This window comes from Rhyacophila brunnea, unplaced genomic scaffold (assembly GCF_057557595.1).
Source record: "Rhyacophila brunnea isolate RB1 unplaced genomic scaffold, BYU_Rbru_1.0 scaffold_1, whole genome shotgun sequence".
Classification (NCBI taxonomy): domain Eukaryota; kingdom Metazoa; phylum Arthropoda; class Insecta; order Trichoptera; family Rhyacophilidae; genus Rhyacophila; species Rhyacophila brunnea.
The window spans coordinates 40,267,053-40,289,198 of record NW_028232751.1 but is presented as its reverse complement, the minus strand read 5'-3'; the positions used below and the strand labels follow the sequence as shown (position 1 = coordinate 40,289,198).

The 22,146-nt window shown below is 31.5% G+C and overlaps 1 protein-coding gene across 2 annotated transcripts; it reads left to right on the top strand.

The window, feature by feature from the left end:
* Positions 1–120: 120 nt before the first annotated feature.
* LOC147079770 (palmitoyltransferase ZDHHC16B) lies at positions 121–22,146 on the top strand. Of its 2 annotated transcripts, XM_085944121.1 has the most exons (6): positions 121–805; positions 8,211–8,328; positions 11,415–11,505; positions 11,662–11,809; positions 13,026–13,217; positions 15,477–22,146. In XM_085944121.1, exons 3-6 carry the CDS (start codon positions 11,459–11,461, stop codon positions 16,233–16,235), a joined length of 1,146 nt encoding a protein of 381 aa, XP_085800247.1. In that variant the 5' UTR covers positions 121–805; positions 8,211–8,328; positions 11,415–11,458; the 3' UTR covers positions 16,236–22,146. The 2 variants fall into 2 exon arrangements, with proteins under 2 accessions (XP_085800247.1, XP_085800249.1); XM_085944123.1 differs by lacking the exon at positions 8,211–8,328.

The window sequence follows — 22,146 nt, the reverse complement described above, 5'->3', positions numbered from 1 at the left end:
TTGGTTTGTGAAGGCTTTCTACTGAAACTTTAAATTTGGACTTGGCAGCACTGATTGTAGGCTCGTTGCTAAAAAGTATTTTAGTCTATGCCAGTATCTTATCTATAGTCTATGCTCGTTGCTATTGGAACGTCAAAATTTGTCTAGACGGTATCGTATCGCGGTTGTGTGAGATTGAAGTGTTTTTGAGAAATTAGTTGTGAATTATAACAATCGTTATACGTTAAAGTTTAATATTCAACCATATCCACAGAATACATAAAAACGTTGCGTCTATATATTATATTATCGTGTTTTTCTCTATTTTTCATTAGGTGATGATACCTATTATGAAAATATGTGTTTACTGTGATTATTTGATGGCAAATGCGTGTTTTATTATTCGCATACGTTTCTAAAGCATCAAATCAAGTACATTTTGGACATGTGAAATATGGATATTGATTATATTCGTAAATTAAATATGTTTGACGGAAATACGAAATTTATGTGAAATTAGGTTAAAATAATATTACTTTTAAGAATGATTTAAATTCGTTGGATTTAAACTGACGCTTAAAATCGCGTGATACGTAATAATAATAAAACCTAATTATTATAAAATATGTTATTGAAATTCTACATAAACATTGATAATCGAACTTGTTAAAACTTCTGACATGATGAAGTATGAGATTACATGCGAGTAATATCCGTATTCTATAAAGGTTTGGTTAGCCTTACCAAAGCGTGCGAAAAACTTGATTAGTTGGGTTACTATGAGCTGTTTATTGTCTTTTACAACCCTGCCAATGGTTGCTTATTGGTAAGCTATAATTAAATTGTTGGTTTATGTTTATACTTTATAATTAAGGCGATGTCTTTAGCCTAAATAACACATATAATGTGACTTTTACGCCATCTATTTATATTTAAAGGCATCTACCATGAATTTCTAAAAATCTGTTACTAAAAACTTTGGTCAATTCCAACTAGATGGCAGTAAGTTACTATAATAAGTTGCAAGTATGATTAAATAAAATTGCCAGATGAAAAAAATCGCTAGACAAAAATTCATTTACATATTATAAGAATATAATATATTCTACTTACTATAATATTATTATATATATACTTATTCAAATAATTATTAATTTTTTTAAATAAGTACAATATTTTATTATATCGTATTGACATTTTTATGATAGTATAATAGTATATTACAATATATTGTAGGTATATAATTTGATCAAATTCAATTACACAAAAAACGTTGTTTATGGAATTACCTTCACTTATTATAATATAAAAAAGTTCCACTAGTTATTTTGTAATATGTGACAATCTTATTCACTGTGAATTGACACATATAATTTTAAATCGTCTGCCAAGAGTAAAAACTGGATTCCATTGATAACATTGACAATGTCACAAGATTTGATATAATACACGTGATATGATATAAGAAAATAAAATATAATCGCTAAGACACTTCGCTTTCTTCCATTTTTTGTGATGCAAGTGCTTTAGTCGTATGTTTTTAATTAAATCAAAATTGAACCATTTTGGGTAGCGACGCGAAGAGCCCGATGATTTTTTTATAAAGAATGACTTGTCAAATACATTATATTGGTAAAATACCTTCACTGCAGCATTGACGCCACTAATCGAATATAAAATTTCCCAATCAATATTCTGAAATTCGTAATACATAATATGCAATAGGTCGCCCTTAAAGAAGTTCCACAAATTATTATTAATAAACTTCGATTCAGTACATTCACTGTCTCCATTTCCAACATTATGATGTTGAATACGACTATGAATATGAAATCAATTTATACTTGCCAACTTCTTTTTTCATTTTGAATAGAAATTTAGAATACAAAAGGCCAATATAGGGCCAAAGGAAATAATATTGAAACACATACGTAGATTACAAATACTTTTTATTATCACAAGTCTGGCAATTGTAGGAATATATTTTAGAAGAATTGCCAAAGAAAGCAAAATAACCACTACATTATAGTAGGTATATAATATAATATTGTAGGTATATAATTTGATCAAATTCAATTACACAAAAAACGTTGTTTATGGAATTACTTCACTTATTATAATATAAAAAAGTTCCACTAGTTATTTTATAGCGAATTTACAATCTGCTCGTATACTCGCCCAGTGTCATCATCGAACAAGCTAACAAGCAGATTATAAACAATCTACCGAGAAAAGTTGACAGCCGGCAGAGCGCAGTAGAGCGATGGTAGTGACGTCCCGGTAAAAAAACGAACAACTCATTTTGACATTTACCGTTTTGACGTTTTAAAATGGAAACATTATTCGGCAAGCATTTTACTTTCATTTACATTCCATTTCATAGCGTTAAAGCCCGATAAAAGTAAACAACAATACAATATTATGATTTCAACTCGCTAGCTTGTATATATTATCTATACTTTTTTGCGTATATTATCTATTGTCTATGATCTGCAACTACGTTCTGTCAAAATAGTCGCTGGCTTGTGGCTTCTCAGCGAATGGAAAGTTTTGTGTGTCATCATCACAATCGCAGTAGCTGAATCACCCGCTTTTAAATTTGCCAACAAACACCTTGTAAAGTAGTTCAATGTCATTGACGCAGGACTTGGATTTTTTAACACTTGTAGTTTGCACTGAGTAGGTAGGTATTTCACTATCTAACAGAATAACCACTACCTACCTACATAATAAATAGTATATTATACTGCTGTACGATGGCAGGTTATCGAATATTGAAGGAACTGCTGCTTGACGCCACTTTTCATGTCACCGTCCATGGGAAAACGAAATGTAGATAGCACCGGATTTTTTTTATAAAAACTATCATACATAGTTAGATTTTCATCACGTAGCAGAACATCGCCGAGGCATCTGAAAATATTAAATAAAAAATTAGATCAATGTTTACTTGTTGTACCTATAATTGCATTACTACTGGTATGGAGATAAGATAGGTAGGTACCTACCTACCTCTTCTGTCACACTTACTTTTGATTATCAAAAAACAAAGCAGTTTATAGTCAGTAGTTTCGGTCAATAATATTATGCTCTCATTTTAAAAATAAATTATATTACATACCTAGGTACCTACTGAACATTCAACATAACGAATTGCTTTGTCATAAACATAACCTCAAACTGACGTAAAGTATTTATAATTTTACGAAAACGATGAGTCTTCGCCTAAAATAATATATATTGATGATAAATGCTTATGATGGTGATTGAAAATACAGTATATTTAACTCTTTTAAATAATTTTTGAATGTTTGTTTGACAATCAAAACTGCGTGACATAGGTAGTTTGTCATTGATGTATGATAATATTATTATACACAAAAATGTTACTGATGATCGATTCATTCCTGTTTTCAAACAATATAATAATAGCCAAATATGTAAAGAAGATGATAATTAATTGTTATAAACCCGATATTCGATCGACAGCACGAATGCTACCATATGTAAAAATGCGAGATTTGTATATTTTTTGATTATTTTTATCATAAATAATGGTAAAAAACAGTTGTAATTTAAGCAAATACTAATTGCAAATAATTTGCAGTTACAAATTTTGAATATAGGCAGGTTCCTACGTATATTAAGTAAAATATATTTTAATTATTAAGTTATTTTTATTCATATGGCAATTTCGCCTCGAAGTTTTACCACAAACTGATTCTAGCCAAAATGAAGCAGAAAAATGTTATGTTGTCTTGTCTATGTGTGAGTTTCATTTTCAACGTCATGTTGTTGCATGAGTGTGTATTTTGTATATATGTATTGTTTCGAAATAGTTCCACGGTGGCAGCACCGGACAGCTAAACATCGGTTGAATTTGGACAATTATTATGATTTCTATTTCTATCGATTCGTTAATATACAAAAATACAAGATTAAATTTAAATAACTCCCGTAAAAATTAATAAATAGTATTTTTAATAGAAACGCTAAGCGTTTTTCGTCGTTAATTGAGTCTAAACCAAGATATTTCGATTTTAAAAACATGCTTTCTAACCTATAAATCGATGTTTTTTAAATTTGAAAAAAAAGATATAAGGGTATAATAAATTCCAATTTTCGTTTAGCGTTTCCCTAGGTAATAGATTTACGTACATTTTTATCGTAATTTTGATAATAAATCTTATGTCATTCATTCGTACCACCCGATAGAAATGTACCGAATTTGACACGTATTTTTGGTATATAGAACTCCACGATACTTCTTAATTTTTTATTTTATTTTTCTCATTATTTTTGAATATATATTTACCGATTAATAAACTTTTCTAGCTATTTTTCGATAACAACTTTACCTAGAGACATCACCTTAAGTATGTCGACCGTATTTATTTTATACTAATTTAAACTGAACATATATAATTTTAAATTACCTCACCCGGCGGAACATGAACCCGTATCCTCTGGATTTGTGCTAATTTGGATTTACCAATTAATTAAGCATCGGGCATTGTTTTTATTTAAAGATTTTTTCAAGTACCTAGGTATATATCTGAGGTATTTTTAAATTAGGTATGGTCAATATAAAGAATGTTCAAATCTTGTGCATTATTTGTAAAATAAGTAAAATATTAATCATTTGACATAGGTCATCTATTTGGCAGTTTTATATGCTTATTTAATTGATAGGTAATGTAATGTAATTTAAGAGGCTGGAGTGTACATGTACTCCTTTGTCCTGAAAAAAAAGAGAAACTTTTTAATTACATCTTTAAATATTACATTTTTTCAAACAGTACTCCATAACGGCAGTCGCCTTAGATACTAACCCTAGCACCGAATTGACCAGAAGGTCACTCATCTTTCGCTATGACGTTGTTGGCGTACTTTTCAAAACTTTACAAAAATGGTGGGTTCTTTTAAAATTTATAGAAATCAAACTAGGTATCTAACTAATAATGCATCGGTTAGAAAATCTAACAATTTATCTATCACTCGGTATTCTGTGGGTACCGATCATTGTTGATAAAGTTTACCATGTTAGAATATATTTTTTATGTGATGTGATGATACATGTCCGGAAATTTATATGTTTATTTATTATATAATGCAGTTCGCCGTATCACACTTCACTGTGAAATGTTGTATCAGAAATATATGGGCGCGGCATAAGCATTGGACTATCATGCCGTGGGTCCCAGGTTCGAATCCTGGGTCTGGCAAGTACACATATTGTTTTTCAATTTGTGTGTGAGTCAGGGTATGGACCTAATAGGTTGAGCAAGTGGCTGACTTCCATTTCTCGTAAAAACAAAATCTGTTAATACAAACCTCTACTCTGTGGAGGCCCATATGATCCTATTAGGATCGGACATGGTCAAAGAAGAAGAAGATATTAAAGACCGTCCTACTTCTTTGGGTCGTATATTACTGAGATAAAGTACGTCTAAACAAAATACGGGTCTTGTCGGTTTACAGGAAGCCAGCGGCAAACAAATTTTGAAAATAGCCAATATACTGGATTATTTGTTAGATTAATTTAGGTTGGGTTAGGTTAGGATCTAATAAAATTGGAACATTGTTTGCAATGTTCCACGAACAACGCGTAATTATATTTTTTCGTCTCGGTGCTATAGAGATGACCGTATGATATACGGTCATCTCTTTCCAATAAGAATGCTCACAGCGAACTGTGCTACGGTGAAATGTAATATGATGATGATAAATTCATAATGATTTACGAAGTTTATCAATTTGGTATTTATTATGAAACATAATTGTTAAAGCCCGCTTTTATATGACACGACTAGATACATTTTATATATTTAGTTATTACCATATTGCATATAATATATTTATGTTTTTCCATATTTTGATATTTTTGAATTCGGGTGTGTCTTATAATTTTATTGATTGTGTCAAAAGTGGTATTTTATGAGAAAACACAGATCATGGATCCTGAGTCGAAATGTGATTCAGAAAAACTTAAACTGAAGAAATTACAGACTCAGATCTTACAAACTTTTGTACATACTTAAATAATATACTGGTTTTTTGTCATTATAATGGTTGTCATGAATTTAATTTATTTATTTAAAAATAAGGATCCGTCTTATAATCAGGGCATCTTACTGTCGATGATATGAGGCGCCGAGTCGCTAAACTGGCTCCTGGGGGTTTTTTGAGTTTTGAGTAAATCACGAAAAACTGTTATGGGCAGTGTGATAACTTTAAGTGTAATTTAAGTTATTTTCTAGTTTCCGGTTTATATGGAATAGTAAATTAAAACGTCAAATTCAATTTATATGCGCCAATATTCCAAATAAATGCATTTTAATTGTCCGGAGAGCACACTTGCATCACTCGCTGTCGCAAGGAGCCAAATTTGTGACTCACACTTTGACGTTACATGTCAATAGAGTCGAGTTTGGCACTTATGGAATAAGGTCGGCCGGAAATGACTGTTCAGTAGCGGGCCGTATTTATTTCAATTAATATAGATATTTTAGAATTTATTTTGCCAAACAAATATTTTCTCACCATACTTACCTACTATACGGTAAATCCTTTTTTACATTGCATCTTTTTAGCATTTATAGCGGTAGGTATGTATGTATGTACATAGAAAAAAAACATTTTTTCAAAATAAAGAATCGTGTTTATTAATGAGAAGCGAGCAAGAAATAACGCAAGTATACCAAATATGTGAATAAGTGATGGTCCCAATAACACATACATATAAAGCATAATCATTGATGATCTAGTTGTTCCAAGGTGGAGAGAGGAATTAAAAGTAGGTAGGTCACTATAAAATTAAAAAGATTTTTTTCTTTCAGCCCCACTGTGTGACATCACTGAAACTCCTTTAAAATACTTCACTATAAATGTATCTTGAGCAAGTTTCACTGCCTTTTCATAAAATGCAGTATGGAAATGTCTAATATCAGTTCCATTTAATGAACTTCCCTTGAAGTTCTTAGTGTCATGATTACACTGAGGATACTCGGGCAATTTTTTAGATGAATATCTGCAACAAATTATGAAAAATACAATAATTAATAACTTTGAAAATAAAAAGTAAAGATAGAGGTTAATAAAATATATATACAAAAGTATAAAATAATGACTATACTTAGATATTATGTAAATATATATAATGAGATTTATGGCGGTTATCTTAAATCAATTTATTATTAGTCATCAAGTGATTAAAAAATAATGTCCAATTATTAAAGGTCCCAATATTATTTTTTGAAACAAGCAAAATATGTTAAAAATCTGTACTTATAGATCTCATAATAATTACATCACGCTAAATATACAATATTATGTATCTACGGCATCATTTAAAAAAAGCGTACGAAACAAAAAATAATATTATGAAACACCACTGGATTATTGAAACATCTATAGCAAAAATTAATGTTAGGAATGTCAATTTTTAAATACCTTTCTTGGCGTAACACGTTACATTTCCAGCCAGCTGGATTTCTTAAACGCTTCCTTGATTCTCCTGGTAGAGATTCTGTTACACTTACTAATGAAACATCCATTATTAATTAGTAAAAACAATCAAATAGACGAAGCAAAATCAAGGCTTTCTCACTGCACAGACGCGAACGGTTTGACGCGGTTGTATAGAGATTTTACCGTACGTTTGAAATCAGTATTTGAATGGCGGCGTCTGATTGGTCGGTTAAGAAGAGACAATTTAGCGACTCCATATTTTTTCAAAGAGCGCGCTTGGCGACTCACGTCAATATTCATTTTGATTTTTTGATGAAATTGGGAGGAATTTGAAACTTTCAACTGGAAAAGTCGATAGATCTATCGATAGAGCATCTAAGTACATTCAAAACTCATTTTATCGAAAAATCGCCAGGAGCCAGTTTAGCGACTCGGCGCCTCATATACTGTAGAATAGTGCATTTGCAATGAAACCCCGATTTGATGACAACAAACGTAGATGACGTAAATAGGGATAATGACAAATTAAAAAAGTTAATTATCAATCACACAAATTTAGGGAAATATAAATGAAAAACTGTCAATTAAATGTACATACTACTAAAATGAAATGGAACTGCTGAAACTACACGCAAATATCGGAATAAACGTGAATTCCAGGCATGTAAAATTGGGGTTCCACTGTATAAGCATAAATCTGTCTGCTAATGCGTACTTACAATATAATATATATATCAAATATTACCAATCTGATCAAATAGGTAAATCACGATTTCTGCACCGAGATAGAGACTATGCACATCCACAGCTCTTTGTAAATCCTGACAAACTTCTTACTAGAATTCATCAGTAAATTACCATGTTCGCACATAAGCCTCTGTAAGTATAGTGAAGATTTTATTAAGAGTTTTTTTGAATGTGGAATAGTTGTTGGCCATTTGCCTGAACCACTGGGTCCTAGAACTTGATATTTTTCGCAGAGTTTCAAAATCTGCTATAACACTTTTTCATTATGTTGAGAAAATCAATATAAACTTTTTGAACTAAAAAGGTTTTTGAATGTTTCAATAGTGTTATAGGGATTTTGATAGACGCATGGATTTTGTTTCATAAATTACAGTTAATTGTAGCGGATTTTGAAAGAGGCGATAAAATTTTCTTGTAGAGATTTTAATAACGAATCCATCGATATATATATCTTAATTATTTCAAAAAAGTGTTATAGCGGGTTTTGAAACTCAGCGACACATATATCCAATATAAAAAATAACATGTATTTTTGTGGCCAGCCGGATTAGTTTTATGGTTATAGAATTTACTTTTATAGAATAATATAAACAAAGGTTTGCATTTATTGTTTTTAGAGTAGCGCACAGTTTAATAATACACAAACTTTTTTTTGTACACGGTATTTATCAATTTTTTAATGGTTTGCACAGGGTACAAGAGTGTTATGATATATTAATTCTCTCCTGAGCCTAACACTTATATAACATTACTATTTTAAATTAAATAAGTACTCCAGTCATTCTACACTCTGCATTATGTATATATTTACAAGATAAAAATCAGTGTCAGAAATGTATTACCTGGCAGTACGTCTTTTAGAGCTGGTCTGGGCAATGTGACGCAATGGTCTATAAACGGCCGACCAATCAGCTAATCAACAAATATTCTTGACGCATAGTGATCACCTCTCGCCTCTATGCGAACCTTACCGCACCTATTACTCCTGCTTTACCATGCTTCATCTCTTTCCATACCCAGACAGTACTCAATCAACATAGATTGCGTGTGGTTATGCTCACTAATTATCAGCCATCATCTCGAGTCGTACTGATGTTCAAGTTGTTACTGTGTTAAAACGCCTTTAGTTTTGCGCTTTGAAGTGAAAGGGAACTTGTCTGATTTTATTTCGCATATTTCATTTTGTTGGTGTACCGCAACACGTAGTATGATAGTACATTGGTTGTGCATTATTAGCATTGGTATTATCACTCGTTTGCGCGACCCTTATATATGATATTTTTGTCTATATTAATTGCATTATTTTGATTATTTTTTTAACATTCATTGTGTGTGTAAACAACATGTTTGAGTGGCAAGCCTAGAAAACAGTAATTTTAATATAGCTTGCTAGCGAACAAAATCACCAGAGGTCTGGTGGTATAACAGTTGTATCGTATTATCATTCTGGTAAACCATTCCTGTTTCATATTTGAATTTCAATTCTTAAATTATTCCAAGATATACAAAGCATAAGATTTATTTTATAAAAATAATGGAAATATTAATATTAATTCTTTTCTTGTACTAGTTGGAAAGATGTGGTATTATAGCGCCTGTACACGTCTATGGATTTACTTGCACCAAGAGTGTGTATTTTAAACTATCGCAATAATAACTTGACACGTAAAAGTGCTGACTGTCTCGCCAATCTCATTCTTCAAAACTAAGCGAGACGCGATGTTGTCATTTTATGGTACTATTTTACAGGTCGTGAAAATCGGTTAACCTCAAAATTAGTCTGCGGTGTAGGTCGTTTTTTTATTTGCGGGTTCACCACTATCGTTCTACTGTGCAAGCGCAGATATCGTACAAATCCCAACTGTCGCCTGAAAATTCAGAACCTTCCTAACTTTTTTAATTCATGTATGCAATCTTGCAACTGGCACGAAAATACATGTTTACACATGCATTTCCTTGTTATGGCCGCGACAATATGTACAGTCAGCAGTAAATCCATGCATGTGGAAACGAGGTATTAGAAATAACAAACACTTCAATATGTTTAGTTATGTACCTACATAATTTGGAAAACCTCAAAAACATACCTATTAGAAAGCATCTTGAAAAACAACATGTCACAGGACAGGATTTAAACCTGCATCCATTGAATTCTAGCCAATGTGCTTAACCATATTAGCCATCTGCACCATACCTGATTATAACGAAATTGACTAACAGTCATGCAGTTGAAGCGTTTCTTAAACTTGGTTAATATTTGCTAACAAATTTTGTGTTTTGAATCAAGATACTAATAGGGCGATAATATTCCTTGCCGACATCAGGATCTCTCTATCTTAGTATACTTGCACTTGCTAATAATTTAACAAACTACTTGTTAAAGGTTTAACCACTGAAACAAAATAAGTATGTTCAATAAAGAATGTTTTGTTCTTAAATCTTGTGAACTATTCGTTAAATAAAGAAAAGAGTTTGTTTGTTTTGTAATGTTTTCTTCTTGGTCGTTCCCTCATGACTGAGGAATGAATGACTAAGACTTTCCACCCCTCTCGACCCTCTGCTTCTCTCAGGGCGGAGTGAATGCTGTCTCCAGTCAGCGCCTTCATTTGGTTGCTCCAGCGCGCTTTTCCTTTGCTTCGCCATGCCTGAAGTCTACCCATAACCACCAATCCCTCCTGCTTGTCCGGTCTGCGCTGAACAATGTGTCAAAAAAACTGTAGTTTATGTTAAGTTATATTTTATTTATCGCACTTTATGTATTATGAACAATTTCAGCTTCATCCAAAGGAACGTTTTCCTGTTAGGACAAAACTGGTTTGGTTTATAATAGTATAATAGATGTGGAAATAAATGTGACAAATAAATTAAATTATAGGTACCTATTAAGTGTTTATTACTTCGCAACACGAATAATATTGCTCAAGAATTTTACGGTTCATCATCGTATGCCTGTATGGTCTTGTAATATTGAACCATCAATATTGTCTTTGTGCTAACCTATCCTGACGTTTTTAGAACTTTTTTTATAATCTGAAGTCCGAAATATTTACTTATTATATGGTATTGAATCTTTTATCTGTTCCGATTGTCTATAATTTATTAATTGTATTTGGTTTATATTTAAGTATTGGTTGTAAAATTACTTTAATAGTTGCGATTGATGTTTTTGATTGCTGAATGGGATGTTTTAAAATAGTAATTCTTTGTTTTCTTTTCAGAAAAAACTTAAAACTGGTATTGAAGTATTAATATCTCCAACAAAATGGCATTAATAAGATGCAGACTGAGGCTGTGTCCCAGAGTACTGCGGTAAATTCATTTTAATATTTACTTGTTAAAGTTATATACTAATCGTGAAATGATAAGATCTTTTGCTAAAACTTACTCCAAAACTAATATATCTAAATTCCTTCTATAATTCATCATTGTATAATAAATATTATTAATTATCAATATCTATTTTAGGCGAAAACTTCAACAGATGCACCATGACTTTAAGTTGACCATTAACTCACTCATGTATAACCACCATATGAGTGCAAATTACGCATCTGATGTATTGATGGAACCATTGTTTTGGTTTGTTGACAACTTTGCAGGGGTTTTAGGCAAGGTAAAAAACTCAATATTTAAAATATATTTTATGTACTCCGAGGTGGGTTATAATAAAAATGCTACTTTTTCAGTTTAGATAATAAACAAGTGGTTTTGGTTTTAATCCACATTTTTTTTATTCAACTATTAGTAATGTTAGAGCTTGTATGATTAGCTGTGGCATTCGGTTGATTTCAGAAACAGAGAAGCTTTCAGCCACCAAATGTTGATTATTGTGCTAAGAAACATTATAGTGCGAGTAGGCGAGACAGACTGATTTGAGTAATTTATCACACTTGAACTGAAGATTGGTCAACCTATTTCCGAAAATTCCCAGACGCCAGCACTAATTAAATTAAATATGTTTTAATTGAATTGGCTTAGTTTATTGCACCAACTGATATATTAGACAACATAAGCATGACATTTTTGAAGTTCTGGTGAGTTCGCAGGTTTTCGGTCAGTTACGAAAACGGCAGCCTGTATTACACGTAGCAAATCGTTAAAATTACTTTCAATATGAATTATTAAATTATTTACAATATAAATCGCGCATTACTATGACGTCTCATCTGATTCACTTGTTCTATTCTAAAAATAATAATCATCGCTGTCATTCGACTCCGTACTAATGTTTATTATCAAGTTTTCCATGTGTGTCCATAATGTCCACATGCCCTATAAAAATCTTCAAATATTATATCGTGCTCACAGCATTTTTTCTATTTATTCGGAGTGTAATTAAAGAATAACCATTCAAAAAATATATTTTATGTCTATATACTTATGTATATTTCATATTATACTGTTTTTTTATCACTTTTAAAATTTAATAGTCATATTAAGTCCATCCAGTATATCGGGTATTTTCAAAATGTGTTTTCCGCTGTATTCCTCATAACCGAACTGTACCGTTTTTTTTAAATACATAGTTTTTTTTGTATACAAAGTGACATTGGATGTTTATGATGTTCTGTCTTGTACCCACAAGACCCACCCCATGTATTGACTTTATTGAGCGAATGCCTAACAAACAATCGTCATAACTGTCTACATTTCACATTGTAGTGACCCGTGGGGAACTGAATAGTTTTTACACATTTTGTTTGATGTAGCACTATCGACCTAATTATTCTTTGTCTTAATTGAAACCCAAGATGGCAAAAACAATCCTAGCATTGAAAGTGTTCTCTAAAGAAATAAAATATTTAACATTAAATGTTTCTGATTTACAGGTTTTTGTATTTGCAGTTATTGCACTTACCATGGCTGTCGTATCAATAGCTTATTGGCTCGGGCTACCTTACTGGTGGGAGAGAAGTGAACCGATTACAATTGGTCTACTCATAATTGGACACTGGCTACTTTTAAATGTTACATTCCACTATTATAAGGCAGTTGTTACAGTACCTGGGCAGCCGCCAGAGGCAAGTGTAACTCTTTTTTTTATTGAATTAAACACATTCACTGCTGACCAGATAATTACTAATTATGGCCAACTAATGCAAACGCGCCAGTCACGTTGTCAGCACTAAATGAGTTAACTCATTAAAGAATATAGAAGTAAAAGGAGATTATTGAAGCCATATACTCAGCAGTGGATGGCTGTGATTGTATTTTAGAATAATTTGAAATGAAATTAAAATACACTAGAAACAGATTAATATCATGTCACGTGAGTTCAGGTAAGCTTGTCACGGGCAAAAAGTGTGCAGTGTCGTTTTACCCGGTATTTAAATGTATCAGAACCATATTTAAGTTAGCTCACGTGTATTATGTCACGCCACTAACCTCACGCTTTTTTATTTTCTGTGAATTTCACACACTTTCAACTCATGTAATCTCACATATCTTTTTTTAATGGTTTACTGATGGTTTGGATCTGTTTATGTATGAAAATGAATGAATGATATTTTATTTGAAAAAGTTATAGAACATGAAGTTCATAGGTCAGTTGATTACTTACGAGGTGAGATTAAAGTGGCAGGTAATTAATTAAAATAGTGTTTTTGTAGGTTGTCATTAATTATAGTTCTTGCATACGAGCTCATGTGACGTGATAACAATCTATTTCTGGCCTTAGCCCTGTCATACATACCAAACGAGGTGACCACAGCCTGTCAACTATATCTAATTTACTCAAGGCTTTTTTTGTAATGTAACGCGGTGGAATGGCGTTCCGGCACTTTTTTTCACGGTACTTTGATGAAACATGGTTCGCGATTACATAGTACCAGTTAATTTTCCTGAATCATGAAAAGAGATATCCTGAAAATCTATTGCGTTTGATATGTGCATTAAATTCTATAACCATTTCTTCAAGTGAATGTGAACGCAAATTTTCGCAAATGAATCTAATAATTATTACCCCAATAAGAGTTTCGCTGAAGACCAAAACAGTTTCGGCACTTTTGGTCATCAAACTCGTTGGACCACATTTGACACTTTTTGATCATTCAAAATACATTGATCGGTGGTGACTTAGTGGAAGAAGACATTCGGCCATATACCCTATAAGAAAAGGAATCGAGATGATTTGTCAGACGAAAATTGGACTGAACTTTGGAAATCACCATGACCCCCACAAAGGGGGAGCTGACGGGGGTTTAGCCTGGGGGATCGACCAGATAATTGAAATAACGCACATCACACATTTGCTCTAATCATAAAAAAAATTGCATGCGGCGCTAACTTCCTTCGGGCGTATTAACATTTAAAAATATGTGGTTGTGTAATTGTATATTTTGGTTAATGTTTGTTGATACACTGAATACCTTTAATTTTACCTCAAACACCATTTGAAAAACGCTACTATAGACACTGCCTTTAACCTTAGTGATAGGTAGGGGGCCCGCTTCAGGATGTGGGTACCATGGAAATCACTATATACTTTTATTCAAATATATGATGTTTTTACAATAGGTAAATTGTTTGGCATGAAGTGAGTTCCGGCACCTTTTTTTTTTCAAAAAAAAGCCCTGAATTTACTTGATATTCTCAAAACATTTATAGATAAATTCACTCACGCACATAGAATTAAAACCTACATTGTTTATTTGAAAAGAAACCGTTGGCTATTGCAACTAAATTGGAAGGCTCCTGGCAGGATTATCACTTTTTGTTTAAGTTGACCGTACATGCGTGTTGGTTTTGGCTATAGTTCACAATTCGCCGGCCCCAATCTGCCAAATCGTACAGTACGACAGAAGATTGAGCAAAAATGCATTGTCCATTACGCAACGGAGGCTACGGCAGAAGTGCCAATTTTAGGGAATAATATTTATGCCCCAAGTCAGTCGACTAACCATGTAAAAATTTGTGTTTACTCATTATTTTATCCAAATCATAAAAACCATTTCTCATTTCGCCATCTACTTTAAAGATGTGTCACTTCTACTGTGAAATTGTGAACATGTGAATGTACAAGACCCAGGAATTGAATCTGGGACCCACAACATTATAGGCCTGACATATGTACCAATGGTGTGCAGATACATGGAGATGATTTTTCTTATATGTTAACTGTGAAGCATATCCAGAAATGTCAACAAAATAGTATATATATGTAATAACATTGTTTGAAATACAGTATGTCTGTATTTTTTGTTGTCTAATTCAATTGTCAATTTCATTTAACTGATCTATGTAGTATAATATTATTAAATGTTTTGGATTTTCTATTACAGGCATCGCTTATAACGGAGGCTGCTAGTATATGCCGTAAATGCATTTCACCGAAGCCTCCTCGCTCTCACCACTGCTCTGTTTGTAACAAATGCATCCTGTGTATGGATCATCACTGCCCTTGGCTCAACAACTGTGTTGGCCACTTTAACCGACGCCACTTCTACCTCTACATGGTGTACACTCTAATAGGCGTAATGTTCATCATTATAGCTGGCATAGACATAGGATATGTTGTTCTGTGGGTCGGTGACACCACGGCTATTCCTTCCGATAACGAACCAGCCTTGATTGGGCATCCCGTTCAAGTGAATAATACAGGTGCCCTTGTTCCCGTAGTGGGTCTACCCGAATATGATTCCTTCATACTGCCACGAGAACATAAACTTCCGGTGCCAAAGATAACTGCTGCTCAAAAAATAGCCGCCAATCCTGTGATGAAAAGAGCCGTAATATTCATGGCCATTATAAATGTAGCAGTATTTTTTGCACTCGGGTGTTTAGTTTTTTGGCACGGGAAGCTTATTTCCAAAGGTGAGACCAGTATTGAGTCACACATAAATCAAGTGGAATTTAAAAGGATAGGAAAAGGTTTCAAGAATCCTTATGATTTCGGTGTAAAAAAAAATTGGAGACTATTTCTAGGCTTAGTCGGTGGGAGATCTTTCTTTTTTCATGTAATTTTGCCGTCAGGCCATCCTCCTGTTGGTACAGGACTTCTTTGGCATAGTGTTCATGATACATCCGAGGATTGGCCGTAATCTTTATTAACCAAATTCACTGTGGAAAATTGAGTGTGAATATTAAAAATTGACAATAAACTTTTTACATTTACAATTTTCTGCAAATCAATGAAGTTACTATCTATCGTAGTCAAAGCACAATTTGCATTTACTGAAGTTCCATACATCTATGTAATACTTAATTTATTAAATAAAAAGACCTGATCTTATGATTAAGAAATTATATTATGTATTTAGTTTGGTGCCAATATTGTTGTGAAATTAGACAAATGCTGATTTTTTAGAACCCCCACAAAAAAAAATCAATATTGGTATATTATATTGAGAAGATTGGTTAGTTAACAGTTGTTTTGATAATTAGTTCTCTTTGCTAATTTTTCTTGTTTGATTACTCTTTAAATAAAACATCTTATTTGTGTTAGAAATGACATACAAATATGTCTAATGTATTATAGTTAAAGATAAGTACTTATAAAGATTCGTTTCCTTTGTATTTAGTTTAGAAAAATTGATGTTGGTCATTATTATAAAAATCTTCCGATTAATATAATTATTATATCAAACAAGTTTATCCCATTTCAAGAAAACTGCTACATACAATACATTCTAGAACGTAAGCAAATATTCAATTTGTGTCTCCTTTGAAAAAGATCACATGCAGGTTATATGTTTTTAAATACTAAAAGTGCGGCCACACCGGCAACAAGTCGCGCGACAACTCGTTAAATTTTACGATAATTATCATAATTGCTTAAGAAATTTTACGATAATTATCATGCTTATCGTAAAATTTAACGAGTTGTCGCGCGACTTGTTTTCGGTGTGGACCCGGCATAATATTCACCCTTCCGTTTCTTATAATTTCTACTAACGAGCTATAAAAATAATTACACCTAAATTATATACAGTGGCTCCTTTTATTATCAATATGATAATAAACATTAGAAATACTGGTACATAGGTACATATAATATTTGGACCTGATAAGTAAACTGGGTTAATCTAATAATCCTTTTTCATTCATAACAAGTTTTGTAATTACATAGTGTCATTCGCCATTCGTTTATTTGGTAATATATTTGTGAGGATTAAGTGGATGAGCAGGAAAGAGTAAAAGGCATTTTAAATCATTAGGTCTGTGTGTCGCGTGACTGTCCTCTTCATTCAGTTGTGTGTCCATAGATAATAAACAATAATATGGCTGTACAGTAAATACTTATACGTCTATAAAGATAGGTAATATTAATAAGTATAAAATAACATATATTATTCCACCCACTAATGAAATATTACAATATATTAAAAATTAGTTATGTACAAAATTCATGAGTTTGAGGTGGCATATTTAGGTAAATTGTCTGTGACTATTGTTTGTGTTATTTAATATTGAATTTAATTATTATTGTCATTGTCAACTTCAGTAGAGCTTACGAAAGTCTTGATTTCGTCAAAAGTTTCGGTAGCCTTTACAGGAATGGTTTTTATCAGTATCTGAAACCCAATCTGCATCTGAATATCCACTTGATGAATACATTTGATTTGGCCTAACTCGGCTTTGCGTTAATGGTACCCTTAATGTAACGAAAAATCCGCTTAGCCTGTCACGTCCAGATATCATATGTACTTATTGTCAACAAACTTTTAGTTTGACCATTTTAGTGCCCGTTAATTCTGAAACCAAACCTTAAAATCGATATTTGTTTAACCAATTTTGAGAAACAATAGAATATACTTACAATAACATAAATTTACATGTTTGAATGTTTAGATAATCTACTTATAACGAGTGCCAAAATTGTAATAAAACTGATATTGGTGTATGTCCTCTGTAACTTTATATTTAATAGTGAAAGGAGTTTCACCTAATAAAACACTTACTATTCTTTTTGACTTTGAAGTCATTGAGGTAGAATATGTCTTTCTTTCTTCGTGTGAGCTCTTATTCTACTAATATTTCTTCCTTGTCGTTGGGTCATTACTCATTATTCACTGGTCATACTCGCCCGTCCCAATTGACTGTGCTTCCTTTGTTCCCTTTTGTGATTGTAGCAATGGCTCAAGAAACTAGGTAGGAGTTACCTGTACTTCAACGTGAAAAAGAATAATAAGAGTTTTAATTGTAGATATTTTTTTTTCATTCGAATTTGATTTTGAAGTCCTTGAGATATCCTAGATACACTTGCACTAGGATTGTGTTGTAAGACAAATCTTCCTTATTGTGTAAGTCGCACAGATATCTGGCCACTTCCATTGCTTGAGGGCTATTATAATTTACTGACTTCATGTTACACCATGTTTTCCATTTGGCCTATCTCAAGGATCAAAAGTCCTTTCAAAGTCAAATTCGAATAATAGGTACCTATGTAATATCCTTAAAACGCACAAATATTATGATGGAATGTCACTGTAATTTTATATAATTATGTTATTATTTTCAACACTAAATTATTCATTGTGGCAACATTAAATAAAATTACTTCATAGTGTTTGTTGCTGAAATTAATAATTTATTCAATAATTGTATTTATAAACACACATTAATAACATGTTGGCTATGTTAAATGGGTACATTACATTCTTTATTTTTAGATTTATACTGCTCCATTGATGTAACACTGATAATAACACCATATTGTCTAGAATATAATCCAATATTTTTTCTAAAATATTTATGTTATATTCGAAAGTCCACAATTCATAAAGTTAATTGGAGTGAGGATGACATTTTATGGAAGAGGAAAATATCCTAGATGGTTCAGAAGACACAATATGATACTTTAAACATTTATCTAAATAGATATGTCCCATTTTTTTTATTAAACTTTTCCTGTCAATCCTCAAAATATTATAGATCACTCTATTATTCAGGACAATACAAATGCAGTATTATATTACATTAACTACTGAAATAAATATAAACATTATTAAGTAGTCGTGATGTAAATTTATTGTAACTATTTGCGTTAGGATTATTATTAGTAGGGGGTATATGAAATACTTTAATAATATATTCCAAGTTAATAAGATTGTTATGATAGGTTAATGGCTACTTAAGGTATTTTTGTCCATATCTATTGAGTGATACATTAAATATTCTTTGTACATTCCCATTTTGTATATAATACAACTTATGAACTACATTAATTAATTCAGTAATTACTTGATAAAAATCCATTTTACAAGATGAAAATATAAATTATATAAAATTATACATATTGGGTTATAAGTGGATGGCTACTTCGATTATCATACTATTCAAAATATCAAAGATACATGATTTATATATGGTTAACAATCTAGGATCTTCCCTGTTATTCACTCCAGCAATTATTTCAGGAATAATACTGTAATAATAAGCATTTTTAGAAACCGTATTAACGTAATTATCTTTACTTTAAAACAGGTTATTTAAATTTTTATATATTTCTGAGCATGTGGGCCGTTAACCGTTCCAAGATTTATCGTTTTCCTCGATCTATCGTCTAAATATTATGGACCCGTCACAAATATTATCCTAATTGACCGTTTTTTTGAATACTTTTCATTTCACTTTCATAGAATTGTTTACGATACTTTTTATTTTGCTTTGTTTGCACAGATCGGTCGGCGCTCAATCTCTCTTAGGCTTGCCTCGCATCTCGTATCACGAATTTTTATAAGTCGCAACTAAAATACCCACCATGAAGAAAACTAGAACTCTAGCTGAGAAACTTAAAATAATTGAAGACGTCAAAATTAAATTTTTTATATATCCCGCATTTATCGTTTTTTTTGGGTCCCTTGAAAATCGTAGAATTGGGGTTTCACTGTAGGTATAAAAAAACATTACAGTTTTATTTCTTGAAAATTTTCTTGCTTACTTTTGATATTTTGTTTTATATGGCTTTAAATAATTCCTTAACATTTGATAATTAAACCTAAATTTGAAAAAATGTTTAGTTTCTGTTCTGAAATATATACATATTTTGTTTTAGTAATTAGAGATTTGTTATGGGAAAAGGTGGCTCAAAACCCTTTAATTTTTTCCATTTCAATCTTGCTTCCATATCAGCAGTGACAAATTGTGTCTCGATGGTGGTGTAACAACCGAAATAGCTATTCACTAAAAACCAATCTTTAGAATTTAATATAATTTATATTATCTTCAACTACTAATTGATGCGTTTCTAGATCAAACGACACTTTAACGAAACTGAAATAATTTAGCTTTAAAGTTTCGTCTTTTTTTACATCATCTATACTATCTCAAATAGCATTTTTTTTTTTTTTAATAAAGTCAATAAACAAAACACTAGACTTAAATTGCCTTTAGATTTACCAAGGTCGTGTTACCAGGGCAGTGGATTACTCATATTCATTTTCACACTTCAAATGATTAAATTCTAAGTGAATGATGGTAAAAATACTTTTTTATGTATTTCTATGTATCAATGTGGTCATGGTGGTAGTCTTGACATTTGAGATGGTCCGCCTAAACAGGGACGATATGCATGTTATGAATATTATATAACATATGTAATCAGTGTAATAGGATGGAATGGAACGGAATGGAACAAGAACGCAGTATAACTGTAGATCTATATTATGTACCACTAAATTGATCAACCTTGGTTTACTGATAGATTATTATTGATAGGCTATTTTTATTGTAACAACAATTAAGTAGTATCTGAATATTGTGTATATATTTTACGATGTATAAAAACCTGAGCTGGGAATCGAACTCTGAGTAGGCCATAATTATTCTGGTACTGGAGCCTTTGTTTCGGAATTTTGAAAAAAATTTAGGTCATCTCAAGATTTTTGTATTGGTATTCTTGATCTCGATGCTGGGATTAGAATATTTTTCCACCATCATATTAGAATATTAGATTATATTTATTTAAAAATCTATGGCACAATTATCACAATCAGAGACTTATTTGTGACTGAGTGGAAAAAAAAAAATTAAGTAATGTTGTGTATCCTGTAAAAATAAATTATGCTTGATTCAAGACATTTTTTCCTGAATTTCTTAAAACAATCTTACATGAAGAGAAAAAACACAATGTTAATTAGAACTTTCTCATATAATCTTAATCCTTTCCATGTGGACGGTACGCTTGTTGTACTCTAATTAATTGGCCATTCAATATAATTAGCATGTTATTTAAATGCGGTAATTAAATGCTCTGCAGTCAACAAGTTAATATCGAAATTAATATTTTTAAATACATATTAAATTCTAAGAACTTAGGTTGCAATTTCAATACATTATTCTGTCACTTTCTTAGAGATTGAATTGAAGATAGAAAGTTGAAGAACATCTTTCTTGCTTCTTGGACACTTGATATTTCTCGACATAAAACCTATTTCAGTAGGTATCAACGACAATGTATATATTTTAATTTATGCAACAACGTAGAGAATTTAGTGTTGGTAAAGAATATTGAAAAATCCTTTTGTCACATGCCGCTTCCAGATGAACTCCATAATCTGGAGATCAATCAATTTATCTTTATGACATGACTGTTTCAAATTTCTTCGGACGGGATTTGATTAGATATATTTAAAAGAAAATAGTGACTGATCTTCTTATATTTTTTTTCACTGCAGTCTAACCTTTAAACAATGGAGAGGAGCTCTGTTTAAAACCTAGTGAATACTGTCTGAAAACATTCAAAGTATGTTATTAGCTTACCTTACTTACTGTATAGGGAATCATAACATATTTTTTTCTAGTCTATTTCGATTATTGATATGAATTATAATATTGTTTCCAGATATAATATATGCAATGAACTGATATAACATTATTACGCTGTAGATAGAAAGTAACTTTTTTATATAGTGTGTAAGTGTTTATGAATATTGTGTTCTACCATATTGTACAAGATGTATCTTAATTCATTATAATTAATATCCTGCACAGCAAATAAAGATACTGTTA

Excerpts from the sequence above, each read along its gene's own strand:
- LOC147079770 (XM_085944123.1), top strand. The coding sequence starts at position 11,459 with ATGGCATTAATAAGATGCAGACTGAGGCTGTGTCCCAGAGTACTGCG. Across the intron at positions 11,506-11,661 it reads CTGTGTCCCAGAGTACTGCG|GCGAAAACTTCAACAGATGC; the intron begins GTAAATTCATTT and ends TATCTATTTTAG. Across the intron at positions 11,810-13,025 it reads TTGCAGGGGTTTTAGGCAAG|GTTTTTGTATTTGCAGTTAT; the intron begins GTAAAAAACTCA and ends TCTGATTTACAG.